The sequence below is a fragment of the Aspergillus oryzae genome, chromosome 5 (genome assembly GCF_000184455.2).
Source record: "Aspergillus oryzae RIB40 DNA, chromosome 5".
NCBI classification, from domain to species: domain Eukaryota; kingdom Fungi; phylum Ascomycota; class Eurotiomycetes; order Eurotiales; family Aspergillaceae; genus Aspergillus; species Aspergillus oryzae.
Window position 1 is genome coordinate 3,113,256 of NC_036439.1, and position 15,036 is coordinate 3,128,291.

General features: G+C 47.7%; 8 protein-coding genes across 8 annotated transcripts; 2 read left to right on the forward strand and 6 right to left on the reverse strand.

Annotated features, from left to right (window-relative positions):
• Nucleotides 1–20: 20 nt before the first annotated feature.
• AO090120000169 (nascent polypeptide-associated complex subunit family protein) lies at nucleotides 21–788 on the reverse strand (the record flags this gene model as incomplete). The annotated part of the gene is made up of 3 exons (XM_023237630.1): nucleotides 21–268; nucleotides 414–744; nucleotides 777–788. 3 exons carry the CDS (start codon nucleotides 786–788, stop codon nucleotides 21–23), a joined length of 591 nt encoding a protein of 196 aa, XP_023092441.1.
• A 1,372-nt stretch (nucleotides 789–2,160) lies between these two features.
• On the reverse strand, nucleotides 2,161–3,269 carry AO090120000170 (putative short-chain dehydrogenase/reductase family protein; the record flags this gene model as incomplete). Its single annotated transcript, XM_001823866.3, has 2 exons — nucleotides 2,161–3,002; nucleotides 3,083–3,269. The coding sequence occupies 2 exons, from the start codon at nucleotides 3,267–3,269 to the stop codon at nucleotides 2,161–2,163; spliced, it is 1,029 nt and encodes a 342-aa protein (XP_001823918.3).
• A 613-nt stretch (nucleotides 3,270–3,882) lies between these two features.
• Nucleotides 3,883–4,719, forward strand: AO090120000171 (uncharacterized protein; the record flags this gene model as incomplete). The annotated part of the gene is made up of 4 exons (XM_001823867.3): nucleotides 3,883–3,924; nucleotides 3,987–4,005; nucleotides 4,097–4,177; nucleotides 4,226–4,719. 4 exons carry the CDS (start codon nucleotides 3,883–3,885, stop codon nucleotides 4,717–4,719), a joined length of 636 nt encoding a protein of 211 aa, XP_001823919.1.
• Nucleotides 4,720–4,990: 271 nt separating this feature from the next.
• AO090120000172 (palmitoyl-(protein) hydrolase) lies at nucleotides 4,991–6,026 on the reverse strand (the record flags this gene model as incomplete). Its single annotated transcript, XM_023237631.1, has 5 exons — nucleotides 4,991–5,090; nucleotides 5,144–5,532; nucleotides 5,594–5,647; nucleotides 5,710–5,784; nucleotides 5,922–6,026. The coding sequence occupies 5 exons, from the start codon at nucleotides 6,024–6,026 to the stop codon at nucleotides 4,991–4,993; spliced, it is 723 nt and encodes a 240-aa protein (XP_023092442.1).
• Nucleotides 6,027–7,676: 1,650 nt separating this feature from the next.
• On the reverse strand, nucleotides 7,677–9,115 carry AO090120000173 (uncharacterized protein; the record flags this gene model as incomplete). Its single annotated transcript, XM_001823869.3, has 2 exons — nucleotides 7,677–9,032; nucleotides 9,089–9,115. 2 exons carry the CDS (start codon nucleotides 9,113–9,115, stop codon nucleotides 7,677–7,679), a joined length of 1,383 nt encoding a protein of 460 aa, XP_001823921.1.
• A 538-nt stretch (nucleotides 9,116–9,653) lies between these two features.
• AO090120000174 (putative GPI anchored protein) lies at nucleotides 9,654–10,403 on the reverse strand (the record flags this gene model as incomplete). Its single annotated transcript, XM_001823870.3, has 2 exons — nucleotides 9,654–9,929; nucleotides 9,987–10,403. The coding sequence occupies 2 exons, from the start codon at nucleotides 10,401–10,403 to the stop codon at nucleotides 9,654–9,656; spliced, it is 693 nt and encodes a 230-aa protein (XP_001823922.1).
• A 926-nt stretch (nucleotides 10,404–11,329) lies between these two features.
• AO090120000175 (copper transporter family protein) lies at nucleotides 11,330–11,968 on the reverse strand (the record flags this gene model as incomplete). The annotated part of the gene is made up of 2 exons (XM_001823871.3): nucleotides 11,330–11,444; nucleotides 11,505–11,968. 2 exons carry the CDS (start codon nucleotides 11,966–11,968, stop codon nucleotides 11,330–11,332), a joined length of 579 nt encoding a protein of 192 aa, XP_001823923.1.
• An 851-nt stretch (nucleotides 11,969–12,819) lies between these two features.
• On the forward strand, nucleotides 12,820–15,009 carry AO090120000176 (ferric reductase family protein; the record flags this gene model as incomplete). The annotated part of the gene is made up of 2 exons (XM_001823872.1): nucleotides 12,820–12,983; nucleotides 13,041–15,009. The coding sequence occupies 2 exons, from the start codon at nucleotides 12,820–12,822 to the stop codon at nucleotides 15,007–15,009; spliced, it is 2,133 nt and encodes a 710-aa protein (XP_001823924.1).
• Nucleotides 15,010–15,036: the final 27 nt, after the last annotated feature.

Consider the following 15,036-nt stretch of genomic DNA (forward strand, 5'->3'; position numbering starts at 1 on the left):
ATATGATATGGTTAATGAATTTACTCGACATTGCTCTCGAAGTTCTCGCCCTCAACCAGATCAGGGATATCATCCTCATCATCATCCTTCTTGCCCTCGGCACCGGCCTGGTTCTTCTGCATGTTCTGGTAGCTCTCGGCGAGCTTGCGGAGGGAGGCGAGGCTGTCGGGGCCAAGCTGGTTCAGGATACCGGGGACGAGCTCGGTGAGTTCCTTCTCTTCGCCGTTACCGTAGAGAGCGAAGGTGTTGGAGGGGACAGAGGCGTGGACTTTATAGAGAGTAAATCAGTAAGCAATTTGTTCTTCTCTTGGTTTGTTTCTTGGGGGTAGATTGCGACGTCTCCAACCGGCGGGTGCCGGGTGGATTTATAAGCGCGGGTTATGTATGTGGGTAGGTGGGTTGGTTATATATACCCTTGGGAGCACCGAAGTGGATGACGTTTCCGTCTTCCTTGAACATGTTGACCTCCTCGATGGCCTGGATGGGCTGGACGTTCATCTTCTTCAGGGTAGCCTGGAGCTTCTTGTCGTCGGCGCCGGAGGACTTGTGGACCTTCTTGACCTTGCGGCGGGGAGTGCCCTTGCCTCTGTTTTTAAGGGAATTCGTCAGTCGGGTGGATTCATGGTCGGGTTTGTAAGAATTGGGAGTAGATCTGGTATGAGAAGAGGAGGGCGAGATAATGCATTGGGGGTATGTGTGGGTTAATTTCCCATTTTCGTGGTCGAATGCGGTACCCGAGGGAGACTGTGCGAAGAGAAAAGAGAATTTATACGTACCCTGTTCAACATGAAGATATAGGTTAGCTAACATATCACGTCACATTATCCAAAAAAATTCAAAGTAATTCCAATTTCCGAAGCTTCCCAGGATTTCATGTCGCGACTGGCGTCTGGTCTCTGGAGCTTTGGCGATTTGCAGACTCGTCCGTGTCGGGTGTCGCATATCCTCCGGCTTAAGCGACCAGTTCCTCTCACTGCCAATGCCACTAAATCCCAGGACCACTTATTTCCAGAATAGATTGGGGGGAAATGGAGAGAAGAAAAATATCAGAAGAACACGTACCAATCCGCACGCTAGCCTGCATGCGAGCCAACTTTGCCTGATCCATGATGATGATTGTGTGTTGAGAAGATGTTCCTTGAACCTAGTGGGATGAATGGACGTCAATAATCTGGATCTGTGGAAACTCGGACTCGGTAAGGCTTTGTGGCAGAATCTGTGGCTGCCAAGAAAGCGGTGGCTGATGCTCCGGGGATTTGAAGAACAGTAAATGGGAGAGTAACAATACACACCAGTTGGGGGACGGATTGAGGGTTGCTGAAGAGAGTAAATCAAGGGAAAGGAGTCCACGTACCAAGAAGATGAAGATAGTTGGTCAGTAAAAGGTGCGAGTCACCGTGATCGAGTGAGAACGTAGTGTGGCTGGTGATGAGGTCAAAGTTGGTTTGTGTGGGGGGTCACTGTGGCGGTTCCTCGACCTTTCTACTCACTGCTACTGTCTATCTACTAGTATTTCTTCTACACGGTAGGATGTTTCCTCTTTACGCTGCATTGTTTCACCTTCATACGTGCTTCCCTTCTACCTGAATGCTTTCTCTCTAGTCGGTTTGCTGGTGGTCCAGATATTGATTATTGTGGGCTCGAATTGGCTCTCGAGGTTTGGCAGCTGCTCGGCTAAACCCTAACGATCAGGGATCCGTAATCATGAATGTCAATGCCTTGTGCATGGAGGCGAAGAACTCGGGAAAGACCAGCTCTCTGCCATCATTTGTGGTTTTAGCAACAGAGCTATCCTGTCAGTTCGGATACACTCGTCTCATACCGCTTTAGCTGTCTTGCTACTAGGTAGCCCAGCCGGCTAATCGCTTTCCATACTTTACTAATGCGGTTAGAGTAACTAACTCGTAACCTGAACCTTTGAAGGCTGATTGTTTTTGTAAGAAACAGAGAGAAAAAAAGAGAAAAGAAAAAGTACTAGAATAACACCGATTAGCTAACCATGAGGCCAACAAAAAAACTGTATCAAGTTTACTGACTCCCGGTCAGTCAAACTTGCGCAGGTCCCGCAATAGTTCAAGTAAAGAGCGATTAAGATTAGACTTATATATCAACCAGATTATATATATCATACTGCAAGGCAGCACGAGGAAGAGGACAGGATCACGATTTCTCAGCGATCTGATTCTCCGTCCATTCCCAAAGCTTTCGTGCCATGTCTGCATCGTCGGTGAATCTGCTCGAGCCGCGCACCCCGATAGGAACATAGTAAGCGCCATTGACCAGTTGCTCTCTCTTCGTCCCGGCCGCCCAGAGCTGATTCATCGCCCCTGTGCGTATACTACGAAACACGGTAGAAAGTAAACCAACCCCAAACTTTGAGATGGCATTCATCGCGCCGGTATGGCGGTATAGTTCACTGGACACTACACCTGGGTGAACAGAAACCGAGAGAATCTCGGGGTACCGCCGAGCAAGCTCTGATGCGAAAAGGATGTTAGCAGCTTTAGACGCGCTATAGCGAACTAGCGTGTGAGAGTCTAAGAGAGCAGACGTTGAGGTCATGACATCCAAGGATGGAGCAGCATGGCTTCCCACAGAGCTCAACGTCACTATTCTTACATCGGATGCGGGGCTTCCGACAGTTTTCTTCAGCGTGGGGAGGAGCAGTTTGGTAAGCAGGAAATGGCCAATATGGTTTGTCCCGAATTGGATTTCGAAGCCTTCCTTTGTAAGCTCTGGCGGATTCGCCATGGTGCCGGCGTTGAGGATCAAGATATCCAAGCGATCACACTCCGAGCAAAACTTCTCTGCAGCATCGCGTGTGGACTGGAAAGAAGATAGGTCAAGTTGAATATGTCTAATGTCGACGGAGGCTGAAATGATGTCTTGAATCGAGCTGATGGCCTCGCGAGCTTTAGTAGCGTCTCGAGCGGCTAGGTATATGCGAGATGGGTTATGTTGCGCAAGCTGAAGGACGGTTTCTTTTCCAAGACCGGCATTCCCTAGAAAAAATTCCGGTATACGTTAGTATGCTTGGGCTGGAAAGAAGATCTGTACGGGCTCGAAACTCAGTCAAATTTACCTCCTGTCACAAAAAGAACCTTTCCAGAGAGATCTCCAATATCTCTGCTCGGCTCGAAGGAGTACCCCAACAGGCCGAAGGTAGCTTCGCTCAGCGTAGGACCAAGACTTGAGTACATATCCAATGGATGGCGCAAGCCATGCAAGGCAAAAGAGCCATTGAGAGCGATGTTTTGATAGAGAGACATGTTGAACATAATATGCTGTATAATAGTCAAAGGAAAGCCATGCAGTTAGTTGACGCCTTCCCGGTATATCGTCCTAGCCGGTTCTTTTTTTCTGCTGGAGAGTAGAGATGTCGTGAAACATGTGCGTTGTTGACTGCCATGGTCCCCCTTGCTCAGCGACCGAGGTTCCTAGATTAACTCTCGATCTAAATTTAATTTCTCCACTTAGTAAACGACGCAAGGGGGCATGCAATTCATCCATCATGGGTTCCCGATTGATTTAAGACGTGTCTCAAATAAGACAGAACCGAAAAGGATGAATATACTCCATGTTTGGAGAATCCACTTTTCTCACGTAGATTGTTGTAGTGGGTGAGCGAGAAGAAGAGAAGCTAGTGTTCAAATGCAAGGTAAGCGACTAGGGAATTAAATCCCGTGCTCTGTTTTAGATTTGGGTAATCTGCACTGTCAGCAATCTCAGCATAGGCCTTCCACCAGCAAGAGTCAGAACATATTTAACCATCCAACATTCCATAGTTTTAGTCCAATCTAAACTACATCTAAAGCTCGATTGCAGAGCGTGTCCGACGCTGCTCAAGATTAATAACCATATCTATACCTTCACATAATCAAGATGCGATTCCTCTGTTTACATGGCTCCGGCACGAGCGGGGAAGTATGTGGAACAATGACTACTTTTCGTCTATCGGCCACATGAACATACTAATTGGCAAGCAGATTTTTGAGATCCAATCCGGTAATTAATTCAACATCTAGTGGCCCTGGAGAGGAAGCCGAGATGACCATGACATTTCGTCCCACAAATTGTCAGTACTAACCACAAACAGGTGGCATTAGCCAGGCTCTGGAAGCTAAAGGGCATCGCTTCACATATATCGATGGCCGATTAGACTCCGAACCTGAGCCAGGTACGAATTCCCCCTCTGCCTCCATAACATCGCCTTAACTGGGTCCAGAGCTGAAGGGCATCTTGGATCCACCATTTTACAAACACTACCCACGCGATATCGCACCCGGCGAAGACCTCGCTCGTGCGATCGAGTACACCATGGATATCATTAAGAAGAAGGGTCCATTCGACGCTGTAATGGGGTTCTCACAAGGCGCTGCTCTCGCAGGTTCGATGATCATTAACCATGCCAAAACACATGACGTTCCGCTGTTCAAAGCCGCTGTCTTTATCTGCGGTGCGGCGCCGTACGAGTCATCTGGAAAGGAGACTATTCAGCCGACGCCAGGGGAGTATCTGGTCAATATTCCTACGACCCATATCGTAGGTAAGCAGGATGAGATTTACGACCTCAGTATGCAATTGTATGGTCTGTGTGAACCCTCGAAGGCGGAATTTTACGACCACGGATCAAGGCATTTGATCCCCTTCGACGGCAAAAATACAGAGGCTATGATTGCTGCAATCGAAAAGACCATTAAGCGCGCGAGGACAGGGTAGGGCTCAATAGCTCGGTTGTGCTTTATTCGAAATGTGAAAACGATACGAACAGGGAATCATGTGCAGAGTGCGTCTGGGCCTTTTAGACAATAGATGAATAAAACATATGTATCAAACAGGTTTCTGATGCTCAACGCTATCTCTTTGAACCGTCGTTTCTATCTCGGAAGTTGTATCTCGAGAACAACACTGCAACCAATAAGCATACCATACCCAAGACAATGCTAGATGTCATCTTTTCCAAGATCGACACCCGGGAGGGACCACTGAGTCATAGCCCGGCGGAAACCTCACCTTCAGCAGGGATGACCTGCTGAAGGAATTTTTCCAGATCTTCAATTTCCTGGGGATCGGCAGAATGGCCAAGATCACTAAATGCCGCATCAGTAACATAATCATCCCGTATATAGATGAGGATACTCACGAGTAAGAGTTGAACTGAACGTTCTCCAGTCCGAGGTCTTGAAGCAACTTCGACGAGGTCTTTCCAAACTCATACTTCACAACGTCATCATCGGTTCCATGAGCAAGGAAGAACGGTGTCTTCTTGTTGGGCCAGTCCTCAGGGATCTGGTTCTTGATGCGATCGCTCAGAAGCAGATAGCATGAAAGTCCAAATACTCCTCCCAGCTTTTCCTTGTTGGTAACACCTGTGAACACAGACATCGCGCCTCCCTGGGAAAATCCCCCTAGAACTATGCGCGAAGGATTGATGCCCTGGTCAATTTGTTCCTTGATCAGGGTGTTGAAGTATTCGCGGGAACGGAGGATGCCCGGTTCATCCTGGCTGCGGATAGCTTCTTCAAAATCCAGCTGCCAATGTGTTAATTGGAACCAATATAACAGGAATCAATTAGGAACAGGGGCAACGTACATCACGGCCGAGCTTGGAAAGGTCGTACCATCCAGGCATTGACATACCAAAATTCTGTAATACGCAGAACCAATTATCAGTCCATTATCTCTCACCCAAGAACATAACTTACATACCACCGTGATAGGAATCATGGGCGCATTGGGAAAAATAAAAGTTACTTCTTCGAACAAGCCTCTACGGCGCCAGTTCTGAGCAAGGCCCATCCTATTAGGAGAACCCGGTTAATACCTATATTTGGCATGTTTCAATTTCTTGGAGGGAGCAATGAATACATACCATCCAGCACCACTATTTCAAGGGAAAGCTGTTAGCTAAGTAGCACTACCTTACAGGCATAGGCACCAAACCTGTCGCCCAGACCATGAGCCATGATCACGGTTGCGGTGTGTTTCTTGAGTGCAGGAACGACAAAAGGAGCCCGGGTCGCCATTTTGCTAGTATTTACACAGTCGCGGTGAGATATTGACAGAAAACCGGGCGTAAATGAGGATTAAAGAGACGTGGCCCACAAAATAAGGAATATCGGAGAATAGGGAGAAGAAAGAAATGCTAGATAACTAAGACGATAACGCGATAAACATTCCCCGCGATTCTGCCTGCCTAAGCTCTCACCGCCTAGTATGATAATGCATTGTGCCTCAATAAAGGCCACAAAACTTGACTTTGTATTTACTTCAGTGGATGTGAGCTAAATGATGGCTCTATACAAATACTAGACACTTCACAACTCAGTGCATGCTGCTTTGGGCCGGAAGTTATTCAGAAGTAGTGGTGATAGTCCCCCTAAGCGGCGCAATGGACATGAGGGGAGGAAATATTGACTGATTCGGTGCTAGTATGTACGTACATTGTTTTGCTAAAATAACTGTACATTTTTAAACTCAACGGATAGAATATTAGTGCCGTCTAGCTGTTTTCTTGAGTTAGATTTACAAAGCTGGTACCTGTGAGTGTACGTACAGTACGTGATGTAAAACATGCTCTGCATTCACAGAGGGGTAATACAAAGTAATTCCGTAGAATGTAATGTGAGGCCTATATGCTATCAAGTGGTAAACTACTAGTAGTAGTAGGCTATGAAGCATTAAGTTTATCATAAGGTTCTGGGATACTCGGAAAATAAAGAGTATATAAGCTTTGGCTACTCTTTGTTCCATTAACTTTGAATCATCTCAACTTGGCGTATTTGCCTGCCTATATATTCCCCCAATTGAGTTATTGAAATATCTACATTACTTTGAGTAAGGTTTTCCAGAAAGATTAGAGCGATAAGTGGTCCGATTACTTGCCCTATATTTAGCCAGAATCTTGAACTAAACATATTACCAAGCTATAGAGATGTAGACTGTTACAGGCTTCTACAGTAAGCAGCCAATACCCATGCTCCTACTTGGGAGGCGAGTGCTGGTCCTTCGCGGCCACCTAGTCAAATTGCATATATCACCGAAGCTCATAGCTCCCAGACAAGAGCTGCTTCAATGAGGTCAGAGGGTGCTTCATTGAATTCTAGGGCATCATACTTAGGGCTTGATCAGCTATACCTTGGATTTCATCTGCGACGTATCTGCAAACTGCAAATCAAGGGGTCGGAAAGGTGATCCATCAAGCTATTACATAGGCATGAGTCAGAGGGAACTTGATCTGTGGTTTTCTTATTCTTCCCCATAGTCACAATCCATGTTTCTATTTAATGTTTCCGCGGAAAGATAATCTTGATATAACAACCCCTAACAACCTTAACTATAGGAAAGGAGCACCCGATATACGATAGAATGTTTAAGTCATTTCCAGCAGAATCTCACAGACTAGACTTGCCTTGAGCGCTCCGCTCTCTCAAACATCCTATAAGCTTTCTTATAGATTTCTCATAAGGGGGTGCATCAAAGACCGACCGTATCTCATGATTAATTCAGATTTGCTAAAGTAACATGCACGGATGCCGGGTTGAATCCGTATGAGTGAACTCAGAGGACAGTGATGGCTATTGCCTATTACTATTATTACCAGTTCTATTTATTAGATTCAAACCGTAGTGTGCAAATAATGGAAAGACAGAAAAATAAAAATATAGACAAATTTATCACACACAAAGATCGTAAACTTCCTTCCTCACCGACTCAATAACGTTTAGGATAAACAAATCCTCCACAACACCCTTCTGCCACGTAAACATCAACACCAAACAACCATCGCCACCCGAAGCAACCGAGACTTCAAAGGCATTTCCCGTGACAGACGCACTTTGCGAGAAAACGACGCGTCCAACCCGCGGCATCCCTTCTGCCGGTGTAGTAGAAGTAAAAGCCCCGACATTTGACACCTCATAGGTGGACGACCTCGGCCGCCCGACCTTTGACAAATAGAGCTCATTATGGTAATCGTTTACGTACCTAAGCAGATTTGCAGAAGTGTCCCTGCCCTCTTTACTGAGTTCTCTTTCGATTGTCGCGCGAGACCGCACGGTCACGGACCAGGGGAACGAGGTCTCACTGAGGTCTTTCCGAGAGTAGTCTTCCGTGTATTCTTGGACAAAGACACCCATTGAATCTTCTGTGATGGGGCCGGGAAGCCAGTGGCGGTTGGACATCGCGCCGGAGCATCTGACCTTCGTGGAGGATTCAGGGAGATGGGTGAAAAGGGAGCGAGCGATGATTGTTTGAAGAGCGGCTGTTATGGTTGTCTTATTTTCGCGACAGCGGTCTCTGAATGTGGATGATAAGTGCTTTGGGAACACGATGTGTTTTAGCTTCGTCTCCAGTGGGAGCTTGACCTCCGAGCCTGTCCATAAGCCCGGGTCTCGGGGATCGTAGATCTTAGCTTTAAAGAGCTGAACAGCCAGGTAAGTGTACGACACTGGCTTAGGGTGGACGGCCTCCCCAGGCGGCAGAAGCGATGAATCAGGCGATGGAATAACCTCCTTGACGTCGTCTACAGCCAACGATGACAAGGACTGTAATGCCTGCAGGAAGGATCTGTGGAAGACCTTTCCCGAAGTGCCGTCAGAAATAGCATGATGGAAGACAAAGACGACGGTAAACCGTCTTTCGGTATCATCGGCATCATCAGTTAACACGAATATTCTCCAGAATGGCAAGGGGAGCTCGAAGGGGGTATTATGCTGGGTGCTCAGCAACGTATCCAGATCTTCGTCCCGGTCTTCTGCATCGGGGAAACCGTGTTCACGCTTCTGGAAAAAGACCGATTGGCTGAGATCGATGCTCGGGAGACGCGCGAAGTAAGGATCCTTTGTCTCCTCGCCGATTGGAACGGCTGAGAGGATTGGGTGCTGCGCAATGAGTATTTCACATGCTTTGTAGACATAGTCTTTGATTGGGAGGGTAAATGTTCCCGGAAGTGAGTAAGTTGCTGCTACGGCTACATTATAATAGAATCTTAGGTGATGGCGTGCGGTGGAGCATAGCTCTATGCGACCGACCTGCTGGGCGTCAGTTATGGGGGCATGCTGTGGCCCTCATGTGAGCGCTCACTGACCGGTCGAAGCTTTGGGAATTGGTCCATGGCTTTCAGTGGGAGATGGGTAGCCACGGGAACAATGGAAGCCTAAGTTGATAGCGGATGAAAAATATGTACATTTATGCACGTGACATAAGCACTGCCCTAATATATGGGTCACTAGGTCACTATGTTGACCACAGCGCGTTTTAGGCCTAGCGCCTGATCCTTTGTTTCCTGTATATAAGTAGGTAGTACTAAGGGCCTTCTGGCTACCTAGATAGGAATGAAATCGCGACCTCTGTCCCACCTGATCTGACACTTCGTTATAATATCAGATGATATGAGAGAATACGAGACAACGACAATTGCGGAGTTAAGTTTACTATCGTCTTGGACCAGGCTTGGCTTTTTCAAATTGTGCATAGCTGCAGGATATAAAAAGGTATACTATACAATAAATGCGTCACATGACACAGAATCATTACTCATGACCATAACAGACCCTTTCCCATGTATAAAGAAGGTGTAATAAGGAAAAAGAAAAAAGAACCGTAGACTCACTGTTCTTCCATAGCTTGGGAAGAACTACCTAAGGTACGATTCACAGAATTGCCATCCCACCAACAACTGCAGCACCCAACATTCCCCAAGCGGCCGTCTCCAGAGCGACCGCGCCAGCAGTGGATGTAGCGCTACCGGTAGAGGAACTGGAAGTAGAGGACGACGAGGAGCCACTCTGTGCCTCTCCGTCAGCAGTGGACTCGTTCGCATTGCGCTTTGCGGCGTCTCCGGTGAATGAAGTCGCCTTGACACCAGTGTTGTTCGAGCAAGAGGAGGGTGCGGAATAGTCCACATCCGTGAATTGGATATCAGCACACTGAAATGAAACGTCAGCACCATATACTACATGAGGATTAATAGATCTAGGATGTACCGCGTAAAGACCACCGCTCGGGTCACCATTGCTCTGTACCTGCAGGGTTGCGTTCATTCCATCTGTCAACTTGACGCCGACGATGGACTCATCAAAAGTGACATTGGGAAGGCAAAAGGCGCCCAAACCCTCCACTCGGAAGGTCGGGTGGAGAGTAATGTTGAAATTGGTGCCAGGGTCGTTTCCGAGAGCGAGAAGCACTTCCACAGCTGTCTGGGAATGGCCCATTGTCAAGGCAACAGGGAAGTCACCAGCGGAAAGAGAGACCTTCGTCCGTTCTGAGGATTGAGACAGGCCACTGCAGGGGAACTGACTCATTTTGTCCTCATCGAATCCACGGCTAGTCGGGTAGTTCAGCTTGAAATGAGCGGAAACCAGGGGCGCAAGAGACGCCAGGGACAGAATTGAGAGTTTCATTGTCGCTGTGGAGATGAGGACCAAGAGACTCGAGCTAGTATATGGAGGGAGAGGTGTTAGACAAATACGGCAGGGGAATTGATTTTATTATATAGTATTGGGGGGAGTTGGTTGACAGAAGGTACAGTGGACATTGATCGGCAATTTCGGCACTTTTCTACTCATAGGGACAAAACTGTTATCAATTGGAAATTTGGAGGAGATTACGGAGTAATGCATCGGGCCTAAGTTCCACAATAATCAAGCATCATTGACCTAATATGAGGTTTCTTTGAAATCCGGACTGGAGCTGGGCGCCATCGTGTTTGCTTTGACATGGATCGAGAATGCATGCGCAGAGACTAAGATGGAAACGGTTAGGAAATGTGCTCATATCTTCTCAAAAGCTTTAAAGCACCTGCAGTCTCCAGGTGGAGCCCCCTTGTCGGCACTGTGGACCAATAAGAAGAATCACAAATCAACCACAACCGAGATTCTTGGGCCTGAGGCACTTGGGCGTTCAGTCATCGCGCAATCTTACCTCCAACCCTAGTTGAAATCTATTAGGAGTAAATGAGCTCATATCGTCCAATACAGCCAAAAAGGGAAAGAAATAAATGAGAGCCCGGAAATTTTCCTGGGGTAGCTGACATTGTCTGATATGGCTTAGAAGTACCACATAATGAGTTAATAACTAGTTATCCTACTGCCAATCGTTGACATGAAAGTGAGCACATGGGTATCGCCATTGGTACCTTCGAGGAGAATTCATGATAATAACAACTGATAGAAGTATCACGGACAGGTAATCGAAACGCTTCAAACTCCGCTAAATGCATGTAATGCTCGCCTTAACTCCAGGGCCATTTGTGGCAATATCAAATGCCCTAACACCAAACCCAGATCGCATAGATGAATAAACAAGACTTATGGCTGCAAAAGTGTCGTCAATGGCTATGCTCATTCCATTGAATATACCGCCCTACGGCCAGTTCGCCTAGAAAAGCACCACCCAGCACAGAGCAGAAGTAGCCAATATTCATTGTCATGACAGCCAACATGCTGGAAAAGGGTCAGTATATACTTCGATCAACTGAGGAAAGGCGACAAGTCAACACATACAGTAGATATGATACTCCTGTAATTAAGAGGAAAAGGAATGCTCGCGGCAAATCGACGCTAAATCTGAACGGAAGGGGCTCGTGTGTAGCCCGGCGCACGACTTTAACGGACTCTTCCACCCCTTGCGCTGATACGAGTGAAGCTACTTTGGCATCGGGATCGGCGTCGATACGACCAGCTTCCGTTGACTTGCCCGCGACGGCCACGTAGCGACGATTCAGATGAGCATTCAACCAGTGCTGCTCCATGACGCCCTTGAACGCAACCAGGAGTCGGCCAATAATCGATAGAATGATAAGGAAGATGCACGTGCCAGCGTACGCGCCACTGGATGACGGTGTCCACTGATTTGAGAACAGGGGTGTATCTTGGGCATTAACGAAGACCATTGCCATCGACATGGTCATGGATGATGAGGATGATGATGAGGAAGAGGACGAATGATCCATGCTGCTCATATCCATGGTGAAGGCGTTGAAGTTCACTCTCCAGTTGACCCTTTAGAAATAGTGAGATCGATAAATGCGCCCCGCTATATTGAATATCAGATCTCTCTTTTAAATTTAAATCATGGGATTGACGTGCTCGTTGTCGTTGCAGTCAAGTAGTGATGGTTGAGGTGCTGAGGAGGGAAGGAGAAAAGGGCGGGAGAGAGGAGGAAAAAGGTAACACGACGTAGTGGAGAGACAATATCATGATGATTAGAGGCGGCGTTGGGATCTTTATTAAAAGTTGAGACAAACCGACGGCTTGAATGCGGACCAGAGCCAAGTGTCACACCAGCGGCCGGAAGGGTGGAGACGTGAGCACATTTTAAGGCCCGGGGCCAATCACGGGTCAGAGATTAGGGCTCCATCCGCGAACATCTACTTTGGAGTGTGAGCAGATTATTAGTCTTGGAGTGGAATTCGAAGCAAACCAAATAAAATTAAATCAGAGAACACGCGTTAATAATTACTTAACTCGATGGAGAACTTGCTCGGTCCAGTATCCGATAAGCATATTGCATCTTTCCAGTCATTTCTGCTTCATCTACCCCCCTCACTCGCTTTCTCCCTCTTCTCCTTCTCTCTTCTCCGAATATGACATCCTACTGATCTCCCGGTGAATAACAATTTGGTCGACGCAGATCCTCTAGATCCATCCCGAACTGCGTACTACCCAGTCACTCCGATAGTGCCACGTGAGAAATTCTAGAAGATGTCATGATACCCCGCAATAACACTATACAATTAATGGTTATTATTCTCGATTGAGGTTTACCCATATCCGTCACAACTGAAGATCACAAAGAAACAGCACTCACAACTCCGCCATGTCAATGGGTGGAATGGACATGGGCCCAATGGGCCATATGTCCATGGGCGATGGCGTGCCAGGCCTCTTCTATCTCCAGAAGATGTACTGGGCAGTAGTAGGAAGCGCCATAGCTGCTGGGACAGTAGTCAATGCCTTCAATAATTTTCTCGCATTCCAAAGGTCCGTATAAACTTCTTGTCCTTCAAAAGATACAGTAAGGCTTACTCGCAACTTTAGACTACGGGACTCCACTCTCACCCCGTCAAAACCAAAGTCACTATTCTTCATTACTTGCGCCACTCTGACGGCAATCGTTCGAGAAGCAAGCTACGCAACATTACCCCCATGGTCGCTAGGTGGCCGCATCATTCACTTTGCTCCGCTAGGCCCACTAGCCATCATCTTAGCCAATCTAGTCGTGGTCCTTGTCTTCTGCTTTTACAAGTTAGACACAACGGATCAATGGAAATGGGAAGATGTTGGCTATCGCACCGGATTCGTAGCTATTGCCCAGCTGCCTTTGATCTTCCTGCTGGCAGGAAGACAGAATATCATTGGCCTTCTAGTCGGCATGAGTTATGAGAGATTAAATTGGTTCCACCGCTGGATTTCTCGGACTCTCTGGCTAACGGTTACGATCCATATGGGATTCTGGTTCCGGAGTTGGGGACGCTATGACTACATCACGTACCAACTGAAAAACGATCCGTTGTCGAAACGGGGCTTTGCGGCATGGTGTATTTTGACTTTTATCGTCTTATCATCCATGGCACCCATACGACGACTAAGTTATGAATTCTTCGTTTTACAACATCTCGTGACATTCGTTGGATTTATTGTTGCAGTTTGGCTACACGCGGCGGAAGAAGTCAAAGTATGGGTGTGGATTTCTATCGGCTTGCTCGTTTTTGACCGGGTTGCGCGATACGCATGGGCCACATATGCCAATTTATCCATCTTCCACCGCTCCACCTCAAACACGAAGCATGCCCTCTGGGCTAACCGGGCTTCTTTTACTCCTTTACCAGGGAATGTCACTCGCATTACAATCGACAATCCAGGCATCCGATGGGAACCCGGGCAGCATGTGTTCCTGACATGTCATTCGATAGTACCCCTGCAAAGCCACCCATTCACCATCGCCTCTATCTCTGCGGACAACAAGATGGAGTTTTTCGTACGCTCTGAGAAAGGAGGCACTAGGCGTTTCTTCCGTTATGCATCTAAGCACCACCACGTTTTAGGCTCCCGGGATACGTCCCCCGTGAAACCGGCCCGTGCCGTGTTCATTGACGGTCCATACGGAAAAATGAGACCTCTCCGTCAGTTCGACAGTGTAATACTACTTGCGGGAGGAATGGGTGTGACTTTCGTCATTCCCTGTCTGCGAGATATTGTGTCCCGATGGAAAATGGAATGTCTCGGGGACAACGAGCAGTCCAAGAAATCCCCACGCCTCACGCCGACGAAACGTATCCGATTTGTATGGGTGATTAAGTCGCGGGCTCAACTTAGCTGGTTTGAGACGCAGTTGCAGTCCGTGCTGTCTGATGTAGAAGAATGTCGTCGTGCTCAGCCTGATATAAACCGAGAGATCGAATTGAGCATATATGTGACCTGTGACGAAAAGCTGGAGCCACAGCCACAACCAGCGCAGCCTCTCTGCTCGCAGGCCCAGCCTGAATCAACAATTGTCGGTACTCGCCAAGACGCCAACAGTATTGAACTAGCTGCTGTCACAGACGAGAAACGCAGTAAAAAAGACGATGTTTCGATCCATTCCATCTCCAACGTTTCTTCCGGAGACTCTACACCACAGAGTGGATGCCTCCCTAATGGCGGATGCTGCTGCACAACAGCCATTGAAGATGAGGACAACAACAGCATCACAGTACATAATTGTTCATGCTCCGGCCATGCCGCTGCCTCTCAAGCTCCGGGGCCAGAGCCAGAGAAGCTGGATGTTAAAGCAGCGCCAATTAAAGTGCCCGAGCTCCCCATGTTCTCCGGTCGACCGCAACCACGAACAATCATCCGCAAAGTGTTGGAGAAAGCCGAAGGCGAAAGTGCCGTGGTGGTCTGTGGACCGCAAGGTCTATCAGATGACGTGCGCCGGAGTGTGGTGTACTTGAGCGACGAACGGGCTGTGCATAAGGGAACAGGGGCGCAAGGCATATATCTACATGCGGAGAAGTTTGGGTGGTAGATGGTTTTGAGTATATCATGCATGCTT